We start from the raw sequence: 20,799 nt of genomic DNA, 5'->3' as shown, positions 1-20,799 counted from the left end.
TGCATTATATTGTATGGAGAGCCATGTGGAGTGGATTATATTGTATAGATCAGCTTGGTGGGTGCATTCTATTCTTTGGAGGACCATGGGGAGGCCATTATATTATACTAGATTGTGGCCCGATTCTAACGCATCGGGTATTCTAGAATATGCATGTCCCCATTGTATATGGACAATGATGATTCCAGAATTCGCGGCAGACTGTGCCCGTTGCTGATTGGTCGAGGCAACCTTTATGACATCATCGTCGCTATGGCAACCATTATGACATCTACGTCGATACTGTGCCCGTTGCTGATTGGCCTCGACCAATCAGACGCGGGATGTCTACGTCCTTTATGACATCATCGTCGCTGTGCCCGTCGCTGACTGACCAATCAGAGACGCGGGATTTCCAGGACAGACAGACAGACGGAAAAAACGTTATACAATTATATATATAGATAGAGGACAATTGCAGGTTCATTATACTGTATGAAGGACCACGGGGAGCTCATTACATTCTATAGAGGACCATGGGGAGCGCATTATATCTTATGGAGCACCATGGGGAGCACATTCAATTCTATGGAGGGCCACGTGGCTTGTATTACATTGTATAGAGGACTATGGGGGGTGCATTATACTTCATGGAGGACCATGGTGGTGCAGAATATTATATAGAGTTCCGTGGGGAGTGCATTATATTGGAGGACCATAGGGGTGAATTATATTATGTGGTGGACAATGGGAAGGGCATTATCTATATACTAGATTGTGGCCCGATTCTTACGCATCGGGTATTCTAGACAGACAGACAGACGGAAAAACCCTTAGACAATTATATATATAGATACCCGATGTGTTAGAATTGGGCCACCATCTAGTATTCATATAAACATTGGTGCTTACATTTATGTTTTAACCCATTGGACACCCATTGGACCCATTGTTTTTCCGTCTGTCTGTCTGTCCTGGAAATCCCGCGTCTCTGATTGGTCGAGGCCTGGCGGCAGCAACGGGCACAGTGTCGACGTAGATGTCATAATGGTTGCCATGGCGACGATGATGTCATAAAGGTTGCCTCGACCAATCAGCGACGGGCACAGTCTGCCACGAATTCTGGAATCATCATTGTCCATATACTATGGGGACATGCATATTCTAGAATACCCGATGCGTAAGAATCGGGCCACAATCTAGTATTGTATAAATGTCCATGGGGGTGCTTTATATTGTATGGAGGACCACAGGGGGGTGTTGTATTGTGTGGAGGACCATAGGAGTGCATTTTATTGTATAGAGTACCATGGGGAGTGCATTGTACTATATGGAGGATTATGATGGGCTGCATTTTATTGTATGGAGGACTATGGGGTGCATTAAATTGTAAAGATGACCATGAGGGGTGCATTATGTTGAATGGAGAACCATGGAGAGTGCATTATATTACGTGGAGGACCATGGGGAGTCCATTATCTATATATATAATTGTCTAAGGGTTTTTCCGTCTGTCTGTCTGTCCTGGAAATCCCTGCTCTCTGATTGGTCGAGGCCGCCAGGCCTCGACCAATCAGAGACCGGCACAGCATCGACGTAGAAATCCCGCGTCTCTGATTGGTCGAGGCCGCCAGGCCTCGACCAATCAGCAACGGGCACAGCGACGATGATGTCATAAAGGACGTAGACATCCCGCGTCTCTGATTGGTCGAGGCCGCCAGGCCTCGACCAATCAGCAACGGGCACAGCGACGATGATGTCATAATGGTTGCCATGGCGACGATGATGTCATAAAGGTTGCCTCGACCAATCAGCGACGGGCACAGTCTGCCGCGAATTCTGGAATCATCATTGTCCATATATTACAGGGACATGCATATTCTAGAATACCCGATGCGTTAGGCCGCCAGGCCTCGACCAATCAGCGACGGCCACAGCGACGATGATGTCATAAAGGACGTAGAAATCCCGCGTTTCTGATTCAACGACGGGCACAGTATCGACGTAGATGTCATAATGGTTGCCATGGCGACGATGATGTCATAAAGGTTGCCTCGACCAATCAGCGACGGGCACAGTCTGCCGCGAATTCTGGAATCATCATTGTCCATATATTACAGGGACATGCATATTCTAGAATACCCGATGCGTTAGGCCGCCAGGCCTCGACCAATCAGCGACGGCCACAGCGACGATGATGTCGATGATGCCGCGAATTCTGGAATCATCATTGTCCATATACTACGTGGACATGCATATTCTAGAATACCCGATGCGTTAGAATCGGGCCACAATCTAGTATTGTATAAAGAACCATGGGGGATTGTGTTATATTGTATAGAGGACTATAGGTGGTTCATTATATTGTATGGAGGACAATAGGGGTGCATTATATTGTATAGAGGACTATAGGTGGTTCATTATATTGTATGGAGGACCATAGGGGGTGCATTATGTTGCATGGAGGACCATAGGGGTGCATTATATTGTATGGAGGACCATAGGGGGTGCATTATATTGCATGGAGGACCATAGGGGTGCATTATATTGTATGGAGGACCATGGGAAGTGCATTATATTGTATAGAGGACCATGGGGGTTTATTATACTGAATAGAGGACCATAGGAGGTGCAATATATTGTATAGAGGACCATGGGACGTGCATTATACTATAAAGAGGACAAAGGGGTACATTATAATGTATAGAGGACCATGGGGAGGTGCATTACATTCTATGGAGGACCAAGGAGAGCACATTATATTTTATGGAGGACCATTGGGAGTGCATTATATTGCATACATGATCATGGGAGATGAATTATATTGTATGGAGGACTATGGGGAGTTCATTATACTGCATGGAGGACCATGGGAATGCATTATATTCTATGGAGGACCATGGGGAGTGCATTACATTGTATGGAGGACCGTGGGGGTGCATTATATTGTGTGGAGGACCATAGGGAAGGCATTATATTGTATGGATGACCTTGGGGGTGCTTTATATTGTATGGAGGACCATGGGGGTGCATTATATTGTGCGGACAAGCATGGAGGGTGCATTTTATTGTACAGAGTATCATGGGGAGTGCATTATACTATATAGAGGATTATGGAGGGGTGCATTATATTGTATGGAGGACTATGGGGAGGGTGATTTATATTCTATGGAGAACCATGGAGAGTGCATTACATTGTATTGTATGGAGGACCATGGGATGTGCATTATATTCTATAGAGGACCATGGGGAATGCATTATATTGCATAATGGACCAAGGGGAGTGCATTATTGTATGGAGGACCATAGGGAGTTTATTATATTGCATGGAGGTCCTTTATTATATTGCATGGAGGTCCATGGGGAGTGCATCATATTATATGGAGGACCATAGGGAGTGCATTATATTGTGTAGGTGATTTGTGGGTGCATTATATTGTTTGGAGGACCATGGGGAACGCATTATATTGTATAGAGGACAATAGGAGGTTCATTATATTGTAAAGAGGACATAGGAGGTTCATTATAATGTATATAGGACCATGAGGAGAGCATTATATTTATAGAAACTTAATTCCAACTCACCCAGTTGCTCTATGCTCATCCACCTGGGGCTCAGACACTGGGTCATGTCGACCATGTAAATTTTTCTTATGTATGCACCGTATTTCTTTTGAAAAAGAAAAAGAAAAGGAAAATCCAGACCTGTTGAGCCGGAATCCAATTTTTTCTATTTTCTTGATGTGAGAGCAATATATTGTATGGAGGACCATGGGGAACTCATTACATTCTATGGAGGACCATGGACAGTAGGTATATTATGTTCTCTGTAGGACCGTGTGGAGCACACTATGTTCTATGGAGCGCTATGGGGAGTGCTTTATATTGTATGGAGGACCATGATGGATTGAATTATATTGTATAGAGGACAATAGGAGGTTCATTATATTGTATGGAGGATCATGGCAAGTACATTGCATTATATGGAGGACCATGTTGAGTGCTTTATATTGTATGGACGACCATTGGGAGTGCATTATATTGTATAAATGACCTTGGTGGGTGCATTATATTGTATGTAGGACCATGGGAAGATCATTATATTGTATAGAGGACAATAGGAAATGGTTCATCATATTGTATGGATGACCATGGGGAGTGCATTATATTTTATAGAAGACCTTGGTTTGTGTATTATATTGAATAGAGGAACATGGGAATGGATTATGTTGTATATAGAACAATGGGAGGTGCATGTTATTGTAGGAAGGACCATGGAGAGTGCATTAAACTATATAGAGGACCAAGGGGGGTGCATTATATTGTATGGGGGACCATGGAGAGTGCATTGTATTGTATGGAGGACAATTGGAGATTCATTATATTGTATAGATGACCACTGGGCATGCATTATACTATATGAAGGACAAAGGGGGTGCATTGTACTGTATAGAGGACAATGGAGTTGCTCGATTTTGTACGGAGGACCATAGGGGTTCATTATATTAAATGGAGGACCAAAGCGGTGCATTATATTGTATGTCGTACCATGGGGAGTACATTATAATGTATGGAAGACCATGGGGGCCTTAAATTCTACGGAGGACCATTATATTGTATGGAGGACCATGAGAGCTGCATTATATTGTGTGGAGGACCATGGTGGCTGCATTCTATTGTAAGGAGGACTATGGGCAGTGCATTATATTCTATGAAGGATAACAGGGATTGCAATATACTGTATGGAGAACCATGGGTGGTGCATTATACTGTATACTCCATGAGGAGTCTCGAAAAAAAATCCGGCACACTGTTTTTCCAAACACGGTGAAATTTATTAGAAATGTAAATTTATTTCATTTCGTATTCAAGCAAAATGCGCACAAAAAGGACCAAAAAGGTACATAAAGTAGGTATCAAGATCCACATGAGGTTTGTATCATATTTCAACGTTTCGGCTATAGCATTAGCCTTTATCAAGAGATACCAAAAAGATGTGACTCGAGTGCTCAGGAAGGTCCGGAGTGCGTTTTTTTTCGAGACTATAACATATTTTTCCTGAGCACCTGTATATAACAGTCTGAGCCACTCCTTATCTGCTCTGCTACTCCATGAGGAGTGCATTATCTTACATGGAGGAGTATGGGGGTGCATTCAGTGGCGTAACTACAAAGTTAGGGGCCCCGGTGCGAACTTCCAAATGGGGCCCCCCCCCTGCAGCCCTGCCATACAACTCAATGTAACCCCCATAGAATAATGGCCACACATGATGCTCAATACTGTATAACGGCCACCACACATGATGCTCCATACTGTATAATGGCCACACATGATGCTGCATACTGTATAACGGCCACACATGATGCTCAATACTGTATAATGACCCCCCTCCTGTATGCATGGCTCATCTCCCTCCTATCCCATATACATAGCTCATATTACCCCTCCTGTATGCATGGCTCATATTCCCCCCTGCATGGCTCATATTCCCCCCTGCATGGCTCATATTCCCCCCTGCATGGCTCATATTTCCCCCTGCATGGCTCATATTCCCCCCTGCATGGCTCATATTCCCCCCTGCATGGCTCATATCCCCCCCTGCATGGCTCATATTCCCCCCTGCATGGCTCATATTCCCCCCTGTATGCAGGCTTAGCTCTCCGCTCCTGCTCGGCGCGCCGGCTTATGTCCTCCTTCATCCCCCCCCCCCGTCCCCCCGTCCCCCTGTCCCTCGTCCCTCATACTCACCTGTCTTCCCACTGCACGGCCGTGCCGACATCCCTCGCGCTCTGTCCCGACTCCAGACGGCGGCGCCGGCGCAGCACCTTCTTCCTGCTTGAGCGGTCATGTGACACCGTTCATTAAGATCATGAATATGCGCATATTCATGATCTTAATGAGCGGTGTCACGTGACCGCTCAAGCAGGAACGAGCTGCAGTGCAGACGCCGAGACCATCGCTGGAGCAGGGTGAGTATTCAAGGCAGCGGCGGCGGCGGCGGCGGGGAAGGGGGGGGAGGCCCTGGAGCGGGGGGAGGCACTGCCAGTCCGAGCCTGCCTGCCGGGCCCCTGATCTGCCGGGCCCGGTCGCACTGGCGACCGCTGCGACCGCGGTAGTTACGCCACTGGGTGCATTCTATCTTATGGAGGACAATGGAGGGGTACGTTATTTATTATATGGAGAACCATGGCGAATGCATTATACTGTATGGAGTACCATGGGGAGTGCATTATATTCTATGGAGGACCATGGGGAGAGCAATATATTGTATTGCATGTCCATGGTGGACATGAGAAGGCTATGGGACTCTCGTGGAGCATATAGAGAGGCTGTGTGGGGCTCATGCAGTATATGGGGAGGCTGTGTGGGTCTCATGCAGTATATAGGAAGGCTGTGTGGGGCTCAAGCAGTATATGGGGAAGCTAGGTGGGGCTCATGCAGTATATAGGGAGGCTGTGTGGGGATCATGCTGTATATAGGAAAGCTGTGTGGGGCTCATGCAGTATATAGGGAGGCTGTGTGGGGATCATGCTGTATATAGGGAGGCTGTGTGGGGCTCATGCTGTATATAGGGAGGCTGTGTGGGGATCATGCTGTATATAGGGAGGCTGTGTGGGGCTCATGCAGTATATAGGGAGGCTGTGTGGGGCTCAAGCAGTATATGGGGAGGCTATGTGGGGCTCATGCAGTATATAGGGAGGCTGTGTGGGGATCATGCTGTATATAGGAAGGCTGTGTGGGGCTCATGCAGTATATAGGGAGGCTGTGTGGGGATCATGCTGTATATAGGGAGGCTGTGTGGGGCTCATGCTGTATATAGGGAGGCTGTGTGGGGATCATGCTGTATATAGGGAGGCTGTGTGGGGCTCATGCTGTATATAGGGAGGCTGTGTGGGGATCATGCTGTATATAGGGAGGCTGTGTGGGGCTCATGCTGTATATAGGGAGGCTGTGTGGGGATCATGCTGTATATAGGGAGGCTGTGTGGGGCTCATGCTGTATATAGGGAGGCTGTGTGGGGATCATGCTGTATATAGGAAGGCTGTGTGGGGCTCATGCTGTATATAGGGAGGCTGTGTGCTGATCATGCTGTATATAGGGAGGCTGTGTGGGGCTCATGCTGTATATAGGGAGGCTGTGTGGGGATCATGCTGTATATGGGGAGGCTGTGTGGGGCTTATGCAGTATATAGGGAGGCTGTGTGGGGATCATGCTGTATATGGGGAGGTTGTGTGGGGCTCATGCTGTATATAGGGAGGCTGTGTGGGGCTCATGCAGTATAAAAAATTTTGAGGGGGGAACAATTGGAACTTCTGCTACAGTGCCCCATGATTTCTATGTACGCCCCTGCTTATATAGCTCCTGTAATGCAGAGTATATTCCCCATATTGCTGGAGTCTCCTCAGTTGTCCTTGCTCCATCTCCTGACAGCAGTGGGAGATCAGTGACATGGAGCTGCTGTCCCCTAATGTATAATGAAGGGTCTCATCCTAATTTATCAAAACTGTTCATTCAATTGTCTTTGTTGCCCATAGCAACCAACCAGAGTTCAGCTTTCATTTCTCAAAATGCTTTGGTAAAATGACCGCTGATCTCTAATTGGCTGTTATGGGCAAAGTAGATAGACCTGCTGTACGACTGTGTGCACACGTTGTGTTTTTGCTGCGTTTATTCAGTGCAGATTTGTCATAAAACGTAAAGTGTTTCTTGATGCCAGAAAAGTGAATGAGAATCCTGAAGTCTCATGCACACCTTGCTTATCTGTGACTTGCAGATTTGGTACAGATTTAAATCTGTAGCATGTCAATTCTTTCAGCGTTTTTCCTGCAGATTTCACTCATTCTGCATGGGAGACATACAGAGTGACAAGGAGGGTGAAGCTGGGGGTCCGGGGAAGAGTCTGAGCTGTCAGGAGGGATTCATAGCTGTGAGGTCATCTTACAGGTCACATGACGTCATCTTACAGGTCACATGACGTCAGAGACTGACTTCCTGTCAACACATTAGTGCATGTACTGGAATAGTTGTCAGACCGGAGATCACATGACCCAACTCCCTATAATGAAGGGGGGATGTGTCGATGTAACTGATGTGGGATGAAATAAAGCACTTCTGGACCACCCTTACCTTATACATTTCTGGGCAGTCCACTCATTACTCTGCACTGACGTTATAAAACCTCAATGGAGCGTGAGCAGCTTGCACAAGATGGTGAAGCTGTGGGGTGGGGAGCAGACTGTCACACACAGCCAGACTTCCCAGACAGGAGGTAAAACCTGGCTTATTACCACGCTCACCATCTCCATGGTTGGATACACTGTGCTAAACCAGCGCTTCTGTATACAGATGAAGAAGAAATTAGGAGACACGGACTGTGCTTCCTTCTCCAGATCCAGAGAACATGTGACGCTAGATGTAGGGAGGGACCAAGAGCTGCTTGGCGGTAGGAGGTCAGGTCAGCTCTGCCATGCAGGCCGGAGGCTGAAATTCTCCTGTAACTGAGGGAATATACCAGCCTAAGTCACAGGGTAAATTAGCAATAATAAGAACGTTATCCCCTTTATGCCCGTGGACATGTTGGTACATCCAAGATCGCCTCCCCCTGATTTTATCAGCTGACATGTGACCCTAACAGCTGCGGCTGGAAACGATATCCACCCGCGGCTGTTAACATGTTTAGTGCCGCTGTCAATCTCTGACAGCGGAATGTAACATGATCGTGCCGGAAGCGCATCACAAACCCTGCCCATCGTCGCCCACGTCACATGACCGCGGGCTGTTGATGGGTTGGCATGACCACCTGGAGTCTGCGGAGACCACTGTCATTGTCATCACCCAAACTGCTATGAGTATTTTAGTTACAGAAACGCCCTGCCATGTGTAGCACAGGGGATCGGAGGATCGCAGCTTCTAGTCTCCCATGGACTATTGTACCCAGTAAAAAGTTTAAAAAAAAATTAAAAATATAAAATAATTAAAAAAGAATCTATACATGTTTGGTATCTACAAACTCGTAATGACCTGGAGAATCATAATGGTAGGTCAGTTTTAGCATTTCTTGAACATGGTACAATTCGTCCCACAAAAAAAAGCCCTCACACGGCCATATTGACCAAAAAAATGAAAAAGTTATGGCTCTAGGAAGATATCGAACACAAAACGGAAACACAAAATGGAAAACCCACAAGATCGGGAAGGGGTTAATGTGTACAAATGTGCCCCAAATGTTTTATAAGGTCTTATGGGGGCGTAGAGTGTAAAAAAATATGTTCAGTATCTAAAAATCGTTTCTATGAAAAGGGGAATGCAATTTAAAAACCTTTTACTGTTCTTTTCTGGAAAAAAAAGTGACAAATAATCACATATTTCCTAATTTCATTTACATCCCCCATATGAACAAGAAAAGGGAATCTAAAAATGCCATAAAAAATAAGCCCCATGTATGGCAAAAAAAGGCAAAACTTTTGAATATCCAAGAGAGAACATTCATTTTAGAGCACTTGTATGCGCATTTATGAGAAAACCCGAAAAAGTGTATGGTCAGGAATGGGTAGAAGCAGCCTGGTCGCAAACTGGTTAAACAGCTAGAATACTGAAGGCGCGTAATCTTTATATATGGAAAAAAATACTGGAGCGATTTTCTAAAAAGGAGACTGTCAGCAGGTTTGTCTGCAAATTTATATTTTTAGCAGCATCATAACTGAGAAAATGTAGCTTTAATCTGATTTACGTTGCTCCCGAGTTTTGGGAATTCTGTGACTATGACATGCCCTTGGCATTCTGCAGTAATTGCTTTACCGCACCTCTGCTCTGGAGTGACAGCTGTAGCATCCGGCCAGATGCCCGTTTAGATGCCCCTCCAGATGCAAGTCAATTTGAAAATGGCGCCCGCCATACCTGCGCAGTAGCCCCTATCAGTATGTATAGATTCCATAGCTGCTATTGTGCAGGCGCTGGTGTCGCTATCTTGGAGGAGGAAATCTTTTCTTTCTTCTCCAGCTAGATGGCGCAATAGCAGCTATCGGATCTCTATACACACCGGTAGCTGCTACTGCGCAGGTGCGGCGGGCGCCATTATCAAATTGATTTTGTTTTCTCCAAGCTGAATAACATGAATAAAATGTATTCGTGTCACAGTAAACATGCGATTATGCTGCAGTGCAGGTGGCACGGCCAGCACCTTCCTGCAGAGGCACTTTTTTATGTATACACAGATATTCATTATGCAAACTAGTGGGCAGGTCAGTGAGGGATCAATGACCTGTCAGCAGTCTGCATTATGAATATATTATCAGACACCATATACACCAAACCCGCCTTAGGGCACGAGAATCTCATTAACACAAAACTGAAAATAAAGATTAAAGAACAACCACATCACCCAAGGTATCATTGTAAGGCCAGGGTCACACTTGCGAGTGCAATGCGAGAACCTCACCTCAATTCCTGGCACTGCTGTCGGCACTTGGGTCCGGAGTGTTCAGCTGTATAGAAATCCATGCAGCCGCACACTCCAGTCCCGAGTGCCAGAAAAGTGCTGGGTATTGAGGCGAGAAACTCGCGCAAGTTTCTCACATTGCACTCGCAAGAGTGACCTCGGCCTAATCAGTATAACGGCGCCGACCTGACTCTGTGTGTAGGTTACTGTGCACAATCCTGCTGACAGGTTCCCTTTAAACACCTTTTCAGATCTCACATCTAGAGCTGCCAGCACAATACTGTAGCACTTTGCTGTTTCCATCAGTTCCATGAATTTTGAGTTGAAAATAGCAATATGCATATTTCACCACTATCATATACAAAAACCCTCCTCACTGGACGACTGCAGGGATCCTTTTCTAGTGATCATGAGAGTCCCAGAGTAAGATAGGTGATAAGTAGAATTGGGAAAAAGTATTCAAGTGACGTTCAATTTTACAAACATCACTATTCTTTTCCATAATTTTTTGTAGTTTGCTCCTAAGGAACTCAGTAAAATAGTTTCTACAATTTTGTTGAACTGTACAGAGTCGGCCGAAGGTTAAAAAACTAATGTCTCTGCTGCTCGTTGTCCCCTTTACGGTCCTCAACACCTCTACTTACCATCACTGTGCCCTGAAACCTCAGGCATCTTCACGCTAGGCTGTGAGTAGACCCTGGGTGTCCCTGAGTCTGGAAGTCTTGGTCTACAGTAGTTGTTGTAAGGCTGTGGCACATGTTGTAACATCATGACTTGCTTCATGACTCTAGCCCGGACTTCCAGCTGCAAGTAGGCCCCAGGACATTTCTTTGGATGAGCAGGGAATTCACAGGCCTAGTCACGGACAGAAGTCCCGGCCTAGTGTGAAGATGACCGGGTTCCATCAGAGCATGCTGGCGGTAAGGAGCGGTGCCAAGGACCTTGTGGATGACAAAGAGCAGAAAAGTGGAGATGTGAGGGGAGTATTAATTGTCTGGGTATTTTTTCCAGCATATTATGCTTGGGGAGTCTTTCCATACCCCAGTACCTGAGAGCTTAGTAAAGGAAATCGAATTAGCTGAGAATAAATTCACTGTAAATCGAATGTCCAGGTAAAATCCATTTGTCTCTAGTGCTAATTGTCATTCTGGAAAAACCCTTTCAATTTTCATATTGATCAACCTCATCACAGCCAAGTGTATAATGAAAATATTTTATGTCTTCTCTTTCTTAAAGGAAATCTGTCATCCCCAAAATCGAAGGTGAGCTAAGCCCACCGGCATCAGGGGCTTATCCACAGCATTCTGGAATGCTGTAGATAAGCTCCCGATGTATCCTGAAAGATGAGAAAAAGAGGTTAGATTATATCTTCACCTGGGGGAACAGTCCGATCCAGGGCCTCCCATCTTCTTACGATGACGTCCTCTTTTTGTTTTCACACTGGGGCTCCGGCGCAGGCGTACTTTGTCTGCCCTGTTGAGGGCAGAGCAAAATACTGCAGTGCACAGGCGCCGGGCCTCTCTGACCTTTCCCAGCACCTGCGCACTGCAGTACTTTGCTCTGCCCTCAACAGGGCGGACAAGGTACGCCTGCGCCGGAGCCGCAGTGTGAAGACAAGAAGAGGATATCATCGTAAGAAGATGGGAGGCCTCGGACCGGACCGCGACGCCCATCGGATTGGACTGCCCCCCCCCCCAGGTGAAGATATAATCTAACCTCTTAAGGTACCGTCACACTTAGCGACGCTGCAGCGATACCGACAACGATCCGGATCGCTGCAGCGTCGCTGTTTGGTCGCTGGAGAGCTGTCACACAGACCGCTCTCCAGCGACCAACGATGCTGGTAACCAGGGTAAACATCGGGTAACTAAGCGCAGGGCCGCGCTTAGTAACCCGATCTTTACCCTGGTTACCATCCTAAAAGTAAAAAAAAAAAACAGTACATACTTACCTACAGCCGTCTGTCCTCCAGCGCTGTGCTCTGCACTCCTCCTGTACTGGCTGTGTGAGCACAGCGGCCGGAAAGCAGAGCGGTGACGTCACCGCTCTGCTTTCCGGCTGACCGACGCTCACAGCCAGTACAGAGCACAGCGCTGGAGGACAGACAGCAGTAGGTAAGTATGTACTGTTTGTTTTTTTTACTTTTAGGATGGTAACCAGGGTAAACATCGGGTTACTAAGCGCGGCCCTGCGCTTAGTTACCCGATGTTTACCCTGGTTACCAGTGAAGACATCGCTGAATCGGTGTCACACACGCCGATCCAGCGATGTCTGCGGGGAGTCCAGCGACCAAATAAAGTTCTGGACTTTCTTCCCCGACCAGCGACAGCACAGCAGGGGCCTGATTGCTGCTGCCTGTCACACTGGACGATATCGCTAGCGAGGACGCTGCAACGTCACGGATCGCTAGCGATATCGTCTAGTGTGACGGTACCTTTATTCTCATCTTTCAGGATACATTGGGAGCTTATCTACAGCATTACAGAATGCTGTAGATAAGCCCCTGATGCCGGTGGGCTTAACTCCTCTTCGATTTTGGGGGTGAGAGGTTCCCTTTAACAGACAGAGCCGTATAAGATTAATTACATGAATACTAAGTTGCTTATTAATAAAATCCATTAAAGGGAACCTGTCACCAAGTTTGGCCTGTGTGAGATACGGCCACTACTTTTTAGGGATGATATATAGTATTCTATAGTGCGGTATATCTGCCCTCAACCCGACCTGTAAGAGAAAAAAAAAGACCTGCAGGGCGGTCCGGTCCAAAGGGTAACAATGTTCTTAATCCAACGCCTCCCATCTTCTTATGATCACCGTCCTCCTTGCTTTGTGTGGATGACACGTCCGTGCATCATCCACACAGTTTCCTCGGCATCGTGTTCCTGTGCAGTTATACTTCTCAGCCCTTTTGAGGGGAGAGCGAAGTACTGGAGTGCACATACGTCAAAGCTCTTTGTCTTTTCCCGCCACCTGCGCACTGAAATACTCTATTCTGCGCTCAATATGGCAGAGAAGTATGACTGCACAGGAGCGCGATGCCGAGGAGACTGTGTGGATGACACAAGGACACGTCATCTACGCGAAGCAAGAAGGAGGACAATGATCGTAGGAAGATGGGAGGTGCCGGACCAAGAACATCGACACCCCTCGGACCGGACCGCCCCGCAGATGGGACTAATAAAAGGTCTTTTTCTTGTCTCACAGGTCAGGTTGAGGCAGATATATCGCATTATAGAATGCTGTATATCAGCCCTGAATGGTGGTGTCATATCTCATATTGGCCAAACCTGGTGACAGCTTCGCTTTAACACAATTTATGAAATGAAGAACAAGCTTACTTAGAACAGAAGATTTCCATAGTGTGAATAATGACCTGTAAATGTTAGATTTATTCTGACATTTCCCATTCACCCCCCCGATAGAAGGCAGCGGTGTTCGGCCATCCAGCTCCAGCATAATCTCTCATTCCATAATAGAGAGATTATTATTCCACCATGTGCTCAGAGTTGGAAGCTTTGGAAAGGTCCTGCTGGCGGAAGATACTTTAACCCGCAAAGAATTTGCAGTTAAGATCATCGGCAAAAGAGCCCTGCTGGCCGGAGGGGATAGGCTGGATGTGATGGTGGAGAGACGAGTTCTGCAGCTGGCATCTGGAAGCCCCTTCCTCGTCCACGCGGCCTTCGCATTTCACACCAAGGTATCATTGTGACTACTTAGCACTATAAGATTTGTCCACTTCTCTGATGTTGGTGACCTGTTCATCTGAATGGGAGCTGTCCTGCAGGACCCAGGAGTGACCACTAAACCTTGTGTGCTCCGTACACTGCTCACATCCGGCTTTTAGAGGAGACGGTAACAGCTGATCGGACCCCACAAATCTGATATTAAAGGGAACCTGTCATCCCCCCAGAGCCTATTAAGGTAAAATAGCCACCTTCAGCAGCACTAAGGCTGCATTCTATGAAGGTGGCTCTTATGTTTAGTATCCCTAGGAATGCTGAAATAATCACTTTTATAAATTTCGAGCCATACCTCTATTGAGTCAGGGAGGTATGATTTCTCCCTGACTCAAGCGCCTCGCAGCCGTCCATCATCCCACCGGGCGCCACCTCCTCTCTGTCTTGTGCCGTCACCTGCGCCTGCGTTCTGCAATTATTTCTTGGGCATGTGCCGTGCGCGCTGCCCTGGAACTTACATCAAGTGAGGTAAGTAGATGGCTCCTGCGCACAGCGGAGGCCCCAGATCCTGCCCCGCAGTGTGTTATGATGCATTCACACTGCAGGGCTGGGAATCTGGCGCTGTGCGCAGGAGCCATCTACTTACATCACTTGATGTAAGTTCTAGGGCAGCGTGCATGGCGCATGCCCGAGAAATAATTGCAGAGCACGGGTGATGGCACAAGACAGAGAGGAGGCGGCGCCCGGTGGGATGATGGACGGCTGCGAGGCGCTTGAGTCTTGCGTGGACGTGTGAGACTGGCCTTAGAGCCCCCTTCACAGAATGCAGCTTTAGTGCTGCTGAAGGTGGCTCTTTTACCTTAATAGGCCCTGGGGGGTGACAGGTTCCCTTTAATGACCTATTCTAAGGATGGGCACATCAAGAGTGAAAAACCCCTTTATCAATTGTCCCTGCACTACAAGCCTCACTGCTCAATGGGCCATACCTCTACCAGGGACAAACTTTACAGATGTGATATAGGAGGTATTAATGTGCATAACAAAATGGCTCTGTAACAGTTATCCATTTTTTTGAGGTTGGATTGAAAACAATAGCCAGCTTGCTAGTGTTTTTGAGGTTTTATGGCTCTTACATATTATGTTACCTTTATTCTCGGGGTGTTTATGATTATGGTAAAACCAGATTTATATGATTTTTATGTTTTACTACTTTTATTCCATTTTTTGGAAACTGGGATGTACAGAAAACTTCTACAGTATAGCAGCCCTATACAAAACAGAAAGATTATGTTCTTGATTCATCATTACCTTTTTGTCTGTTTTGCGCCCATTTTTGTTTGCCCTCTGTAGAAGGAAGTTTGTTTTGGATAAAGGTTGTTGTTACGTGAACTAAGACAAGCGAAGAAGCATGGACAGATAATGGACGTACACGATGGAGTGTCGTGTTATACTGTGCTTAGACCTTGAAGTTTGGACGGATAACATGGTTTTGTTTAATACGTGATGCAGGATACAACTAATGTCAGTGTACCTTAGTTTTACATTTAGTTTTCCTAGGGTGTTAAGTAGCTGCGAGGGTTGTATGTTACTCTTTTGAATTGTGGAAAACTGGTAGGGGCGTCTGTATAGGAAACAGGCAATTGACTAGGATCAAACTATAAGAAAATTGCATTCATTTTGTGCGGTTCAGGAGAGTTGAGGCATTAGCTTATTACTGGGCAGCTCAAGTAAGGTTAACAGGGGTATGTGACAAAACACTCTGGGATCGCCTTTGCTGGGGTCAAAGGTCACGTGGTTTGTGCATTGAATCTGAGGCGTACAGCAGGTTTCTGAGCAGGCTGACCTCAGGTCAGATTTATTAACGTGAAAGCAACACAAAAAAACAAAACATAAAAATAAATCCTAGCCTGTCCGGCACTAACTAAACAAATAAGTTGCTATCTCAACAACTGGGGGGCTTCTCCCACCCAGCTAACATCACACAATTCTTAAGCAGAGCTCTTCACTCACGTTTGTCCCACACAGGCAGGCAATCTGTGTGCCCCAGGCAGACACTGGAAACACCCAGCTGGTCATCTTTTATTCCTGCAATCATTAACCCATTAGCACCCTGAAGATACTGAGTGGCCTAATTCACATAGGACAAACACCTGGGCGAGATATACCTGCCTCCATCTACCACACCAGCATGAGTCTTACATATCCCCCCCCTTGCTCAGACCACTCCGGTCGAGCAAGAACACTTTTGAAACAGTGCACTCGGGATAGGGCATCGGCGTTCCCCATCTGCACTCCAGGTCGGTGCTCCACCGTAAAAGAGTAAGCCTGCAGGGCAAGGAACCACCGGGTTACCCGACTATTACGGTCCTTGTGGAGGTGCATCCACTTGAGAGGGGCATGGTCTGTGACCAGCCTAAACTTCCTACCAGCCAGGTAATACTTGAGGGAGTCGAGAGCCCATTTAATGGCTAGGCACTCTTTTTCAACCACCGCATACCTCTGCTCATGTACATTCAGTTTCCGACTGAGATAGAGGACCGGGTGTTCGACTCCGTCCCTCACCTGGGAAAGTACAGCTCCGACACCAGTATCAGAGGCATCAGTTTGTACCACAAACTCGCTGCTGAAATCAGGAGTCACTAGTACGGGCTGAGAGCACAAAGCCCGTTTCAGGCTGTGGAAGGCCTCTTCAGCAGCTGAGGTCCATTTTACCATGACGGAACCCTTCCCCTTGGTAAGATCCGTCAAGGGAGTAGCCATGGCTGCAAAATTGGGTATGAACCGGCGATAATAGCCGGCAATCCCCAGGAAAGCCTGCACTTGTTTCTTGTTCACTGGTTGTGGCCAGCCCTGAATTGCCTGTATTTTGTCGATCTGGGGTTTAACCACTCCTCGGCCAATCACGTAGCCCAAGTATCGGGCTTCTTCAAGCCCGATGTGGCATTTCTTGGGGTTTGCCGTTAAACCTGCATCTCGCAGGTCATCAATCACCGCTTGTACCTTCTGGAGATGAGTTTCCCAGTCCATGCTGTAAATTACGATGTCATCCAGGTAGGCAGAGGCGTACTGTCTGTGAGGCCTCAAGACTCGATCCATCAATCTCTGGAACGTTGCGGGAGCTCCGTGAAGTCCAAATGGCATATAGACATACTGGAACAGACCTTCCGGTGTAGCAAATGCCGTCTTCTCTCTGGCCGCCTCGGCCAGAGGAATCTGCCAGTACCCCTTTGTTAAATCCAGGGTCGTAATGTATCGGGCTTTACCAAGCCGGTCGATCAACTCATCGACCCGGGGCATAGGGTACGCATCAAATTTAGAAACTGCATTCAGTTTCCTAAAGTCATTACAAAACCGGATGGAGCCATCCGGTTTAGGTATCAACACAATTGGACTGGACCAGGCGCTGTGTGACTCCTCAATGACTCCTAAGTCCAACATTGCCATCACTTCCCGGGAGACGGCTTCACGGCGGGCTTCCGGAATCCGGTAGGGCTTCACATGAACAGTGACGCCAGGCTCTGTGACAATCTCATGTTTCACCAACTTAGTCCGGCCAGGTTTTTCGGAGAAAAACTGTCGGTTCTGTAACAAAAATTGCTTAACCTCAGATTTTTGTCGTTCTGAGAGAGTCTCAGCAACCTGCACCTCTGGTACAGTAGGTGAACAAACCGGACGGGGCAGATCCGCCGTTAGGGCAGAGCGGTCTTTCCAGGATTTTATCAGATTCACATGATAAATCTGTTCCGGTTTTCTCTTACCCGGCTGGTACACTTTATAGTTCACTTCACCAACTCTTTCTCGGACCTCAAATGGGCCCTGCCATTTCGCCAGGAATTTACTATCCACCGTAGGTATTAGGACCAACACCCTATCGCCGGGTGCAAATGTACGGACCTTAGCGCCTCTATCATAACTTTGCCTCTGGGCTCCCTGGGCCTGTAACATATGGTCCCTAACAATGGGCATGACAGCGGCAATACGATCCTGCATTTGTGTTACATGGTCGATCACCGTTTTAAAGGGAGTGACTTGACCTTCCCAGGTTTCTTTTGCGACGTCCAGCAGTCCCCGGGGACGACGGGCGTACAACAGTTCGAAAGGCGAAAACCCTGTGGAAGACTGGGGAACTTCCCTAATGGCAAACAGCAAATAGGGTAACAAGTAATCCCAGTTCTTCCCATCTTTGTCTATCGCCTTCCGGAGCATCTGTTTTAAGGTTTTGTTGAAGCGCTCAACCAGGCCATCTGTTTGAGGGTGATAGACAGACGTACGCAACGGGTCTATTTGTAAGAGCCTGCAGAGCTCCTTCATTACCCTCGACATAAAGGGAGTCCCCTGGTCGGTGAGTATCAGTTTTGGAATTCCCACCCGACTAAACACTTGTACCAATTCCTTGGCGATCGTCTTGGTAGCTGTGTTACGCAAAGGGACGGCTTCCGGGTAACGAGTGGCATAGTCCACGATGACGAGGATATGTTGGTGCCCACGTGCGGATCGTGGAAGGGGCCCAACCAAATCCATCCCAATTCTCTCAAAAGGGACCCCGATGATAGGAAGGGGTACCAAAGGGCTACGGAACTGAGATTTAGGGGCCGCGATTTGGCACTCTGGACAGGACTCACAATAGTTACGCACATCACAATGTATTCCAGGCCACACAAAACAATGTAATATCCTTTCTGTGGTTTTCTGTACCCCCAGATGTCCCCCCATTATATGTCCGTGGGCCAAATCCAGTACCTTCCGCCGATAAGGTTTGGGTACCACTAAACGTTGCACTGTGTCTTCCCCTTTTTTTTCTACCTGGTAGAGCAAATCATTTTCAAGAACCATATACGGGTACGCTAGCCTAGTGTCAGGTTCTACGGGTACCCCATCTATCATTTTTACATTTTTCCTAGCCGGAGTCAGGGTAGGATCTTTCATTTGCTCGCTGTGGAAGTCATCCACCTGGACTCCCAAATCTGGCAGGCAGGGTGCCGGACGGCTGTCTGCCTCCGCCTCTCGCTGAGGTTCCTCAGTTTCCTCTGTTTCCCCCGCCATGACGGAGAAGGGGTACTGAAGGTTAGATTCACTAACCTCCCCAGCCACATCTTCCTGTGGGGTCTCCTCTAGGGACTCGGGACCTCCAGATGGCATGGGAGAAGATTTACGGGTACAGCTACCGTGAAGGAGCAACTGATTCTCCCACAACTGCCAGAAATAGGGAAAATCCCTGCCCAGGATTACATCCTGTAACAATGCGGGAACGAGTCCCACTTTGTGCTGCACTGACCCATAGGGAGTAGAAATCCATATGACCGCTGTTAAGTACGAGCGGGTGTCACCATGCACACACGTCACAGAAAACTTGTCAGACGGACCAGACGGAAGTGCCACCAGACTAGCTTTCACCAGAGTCACCACACTTCCAGAGTCTAGTAATGCCACAACATTTTTCCCATGAACAGATAATTCACAGAGGTGTTTCACTGTATCATTTTGACCCGCATTCACACTCACTAGCTGTGTAACCAAAGACATGCGTTTTCTAGAGTCTATAACGTCGCACTGCATAGGTTCAGCGGTAACAGGACAGTTCGCAGAAACATGACCCTTCTCATGGCAGCGGAAACACCTAACAGGTCCCCTACTGAGACCACCGTCCAATACTCTTGGTCTCGGAGTGCGAGCAGTCCCGGACTCCTCACCCACACTTTTAAGCGATTTTCCTTCACCGTGGTCCCTGGAACAGTCTTACCGGTTCCACGAGGAGGAGGCACAGACCGGGGGTTGGCGGTGTCGTCGGGAAGTCCTTCTGCCACGGCATAACGCTCGACCAACTCCACAAGTTGATCCGCTGTCGTGGCATTTCCTTGGCTTACCCACCTTTTCAGCGCTGGGGGTAGTACTCTCAGGTACTTGTCCAGGACAACCCGCTGGATTATTTCGGGTATTGTCAGTACCTCGGGTTGCAGCCATTTCTTTGTCAAGTAGATCAGGTCGAACATCTGAGACCGCGCCGGTTTATCTTGCTGGTATGTCCACTGATGTACCCTCTGTGCACGGACAGCCGTCGTCACACCCAGCCGGGCCAGGATCTCAGCTTTCAGCTTCTCAAAGTCCTGAGCGACCTCCGGGTCCAAATCATGGTAAGCTTTTTGGGCCTCGCCGGAGAGAAACGAGGTAATCAAATCGGCCCATCGTGCCTTCGGCCACTTCTCTCTCAATGCCGTCCGCTCAAACGTTGTCAGGTATGCCTCGACGTCATCTTCTGCAGTCAGCTTTTGCCAGTATCGACTCACATGGATCCTTCTGGACTCTGCTTCTGGGTCAGCGTCAGGCATGCTCACCAGGCGCTGCGTCACCTGTTGGAGAAGTTGGCGGTCTGCAACCGTCATGTCCAGTAACTCCTTCAGCTGTGCGGCCATCAAGCGATTAGCTTCGTGCTGTGCGGCAGTGGCCTGCTGCTGTACGGCAGTGGACTGTACTAAGGCTTTCACCACGTCTTCCATGCTGTCGCCTGTGCCACGGTATGCCCGCGTTCTCCACCACAATGTGACAAAACACTCTGGGATCGCCTTTGCTGGGGTCAAAGGTCACGTGGTTTGTGAGCCTGAAGATTGAAGCTCAGGAAAGGCAACCAGGAGAACACCTTGGAGCGGCAGACACTGTTAGTAGGCCCCAACCAAACTAGTAGCCCCACTGCAGTTGTTTGATTAAAAA

At 47.7% G+C, this 20,799-nt stretch overlaps 1 protein-coding gene across 2 annotated transcripts in view; it reads left to right on the top strand.

The window, feature by feature from the left end:
• LOC138647907 (protein kinase C delta type-like) overlaps window positions 1-20,799 on the top strand; it is a 66,530-nt gene that overhangs the window by 22,721 nt on the left and 23,010 nt on the right. Inside the window, exon 2 of one of the 2 annotated variants that reach the window (XM_069737259.1) lies at window positions 13,840-14,114. The exons of the other annotated variant lie outside the window; for it this stretch is intronic. Within the exon in view, the coding sequence (XP_069593360.1) occupies window positions 14,037-14,114 (78 nt within the window). The 5' untranslated portion in view covers window positions 13,840-14,036. The remainder of the gene's footprint in view (window positions 1-13,839; window positions 14,115-20,799) is intronic. 2 annotated transcript variants of the gene reach the window in all.

Source organism: Ranitomeya imitator, chromosome 8, assembly GCF_032444005.1.
Source record: "Ranitomeya imitator isolate aRanImi1 chromosome 8, aRanImi1.pri, whole genome shotgun sequence".
NCBI classification, from domain to species: domain Eukaryota; kingdom Metazoa; phylum Chordata; class Amphibia; order Anura; family Dendrobatidae; genus Ranitomeya; species Ranitomeya imitator.
The sequence above is the reverse complement of the archived record's forward strand: the minus strand, read 5'-3'. Positions and strand labels throughout refer to the sequence as shown.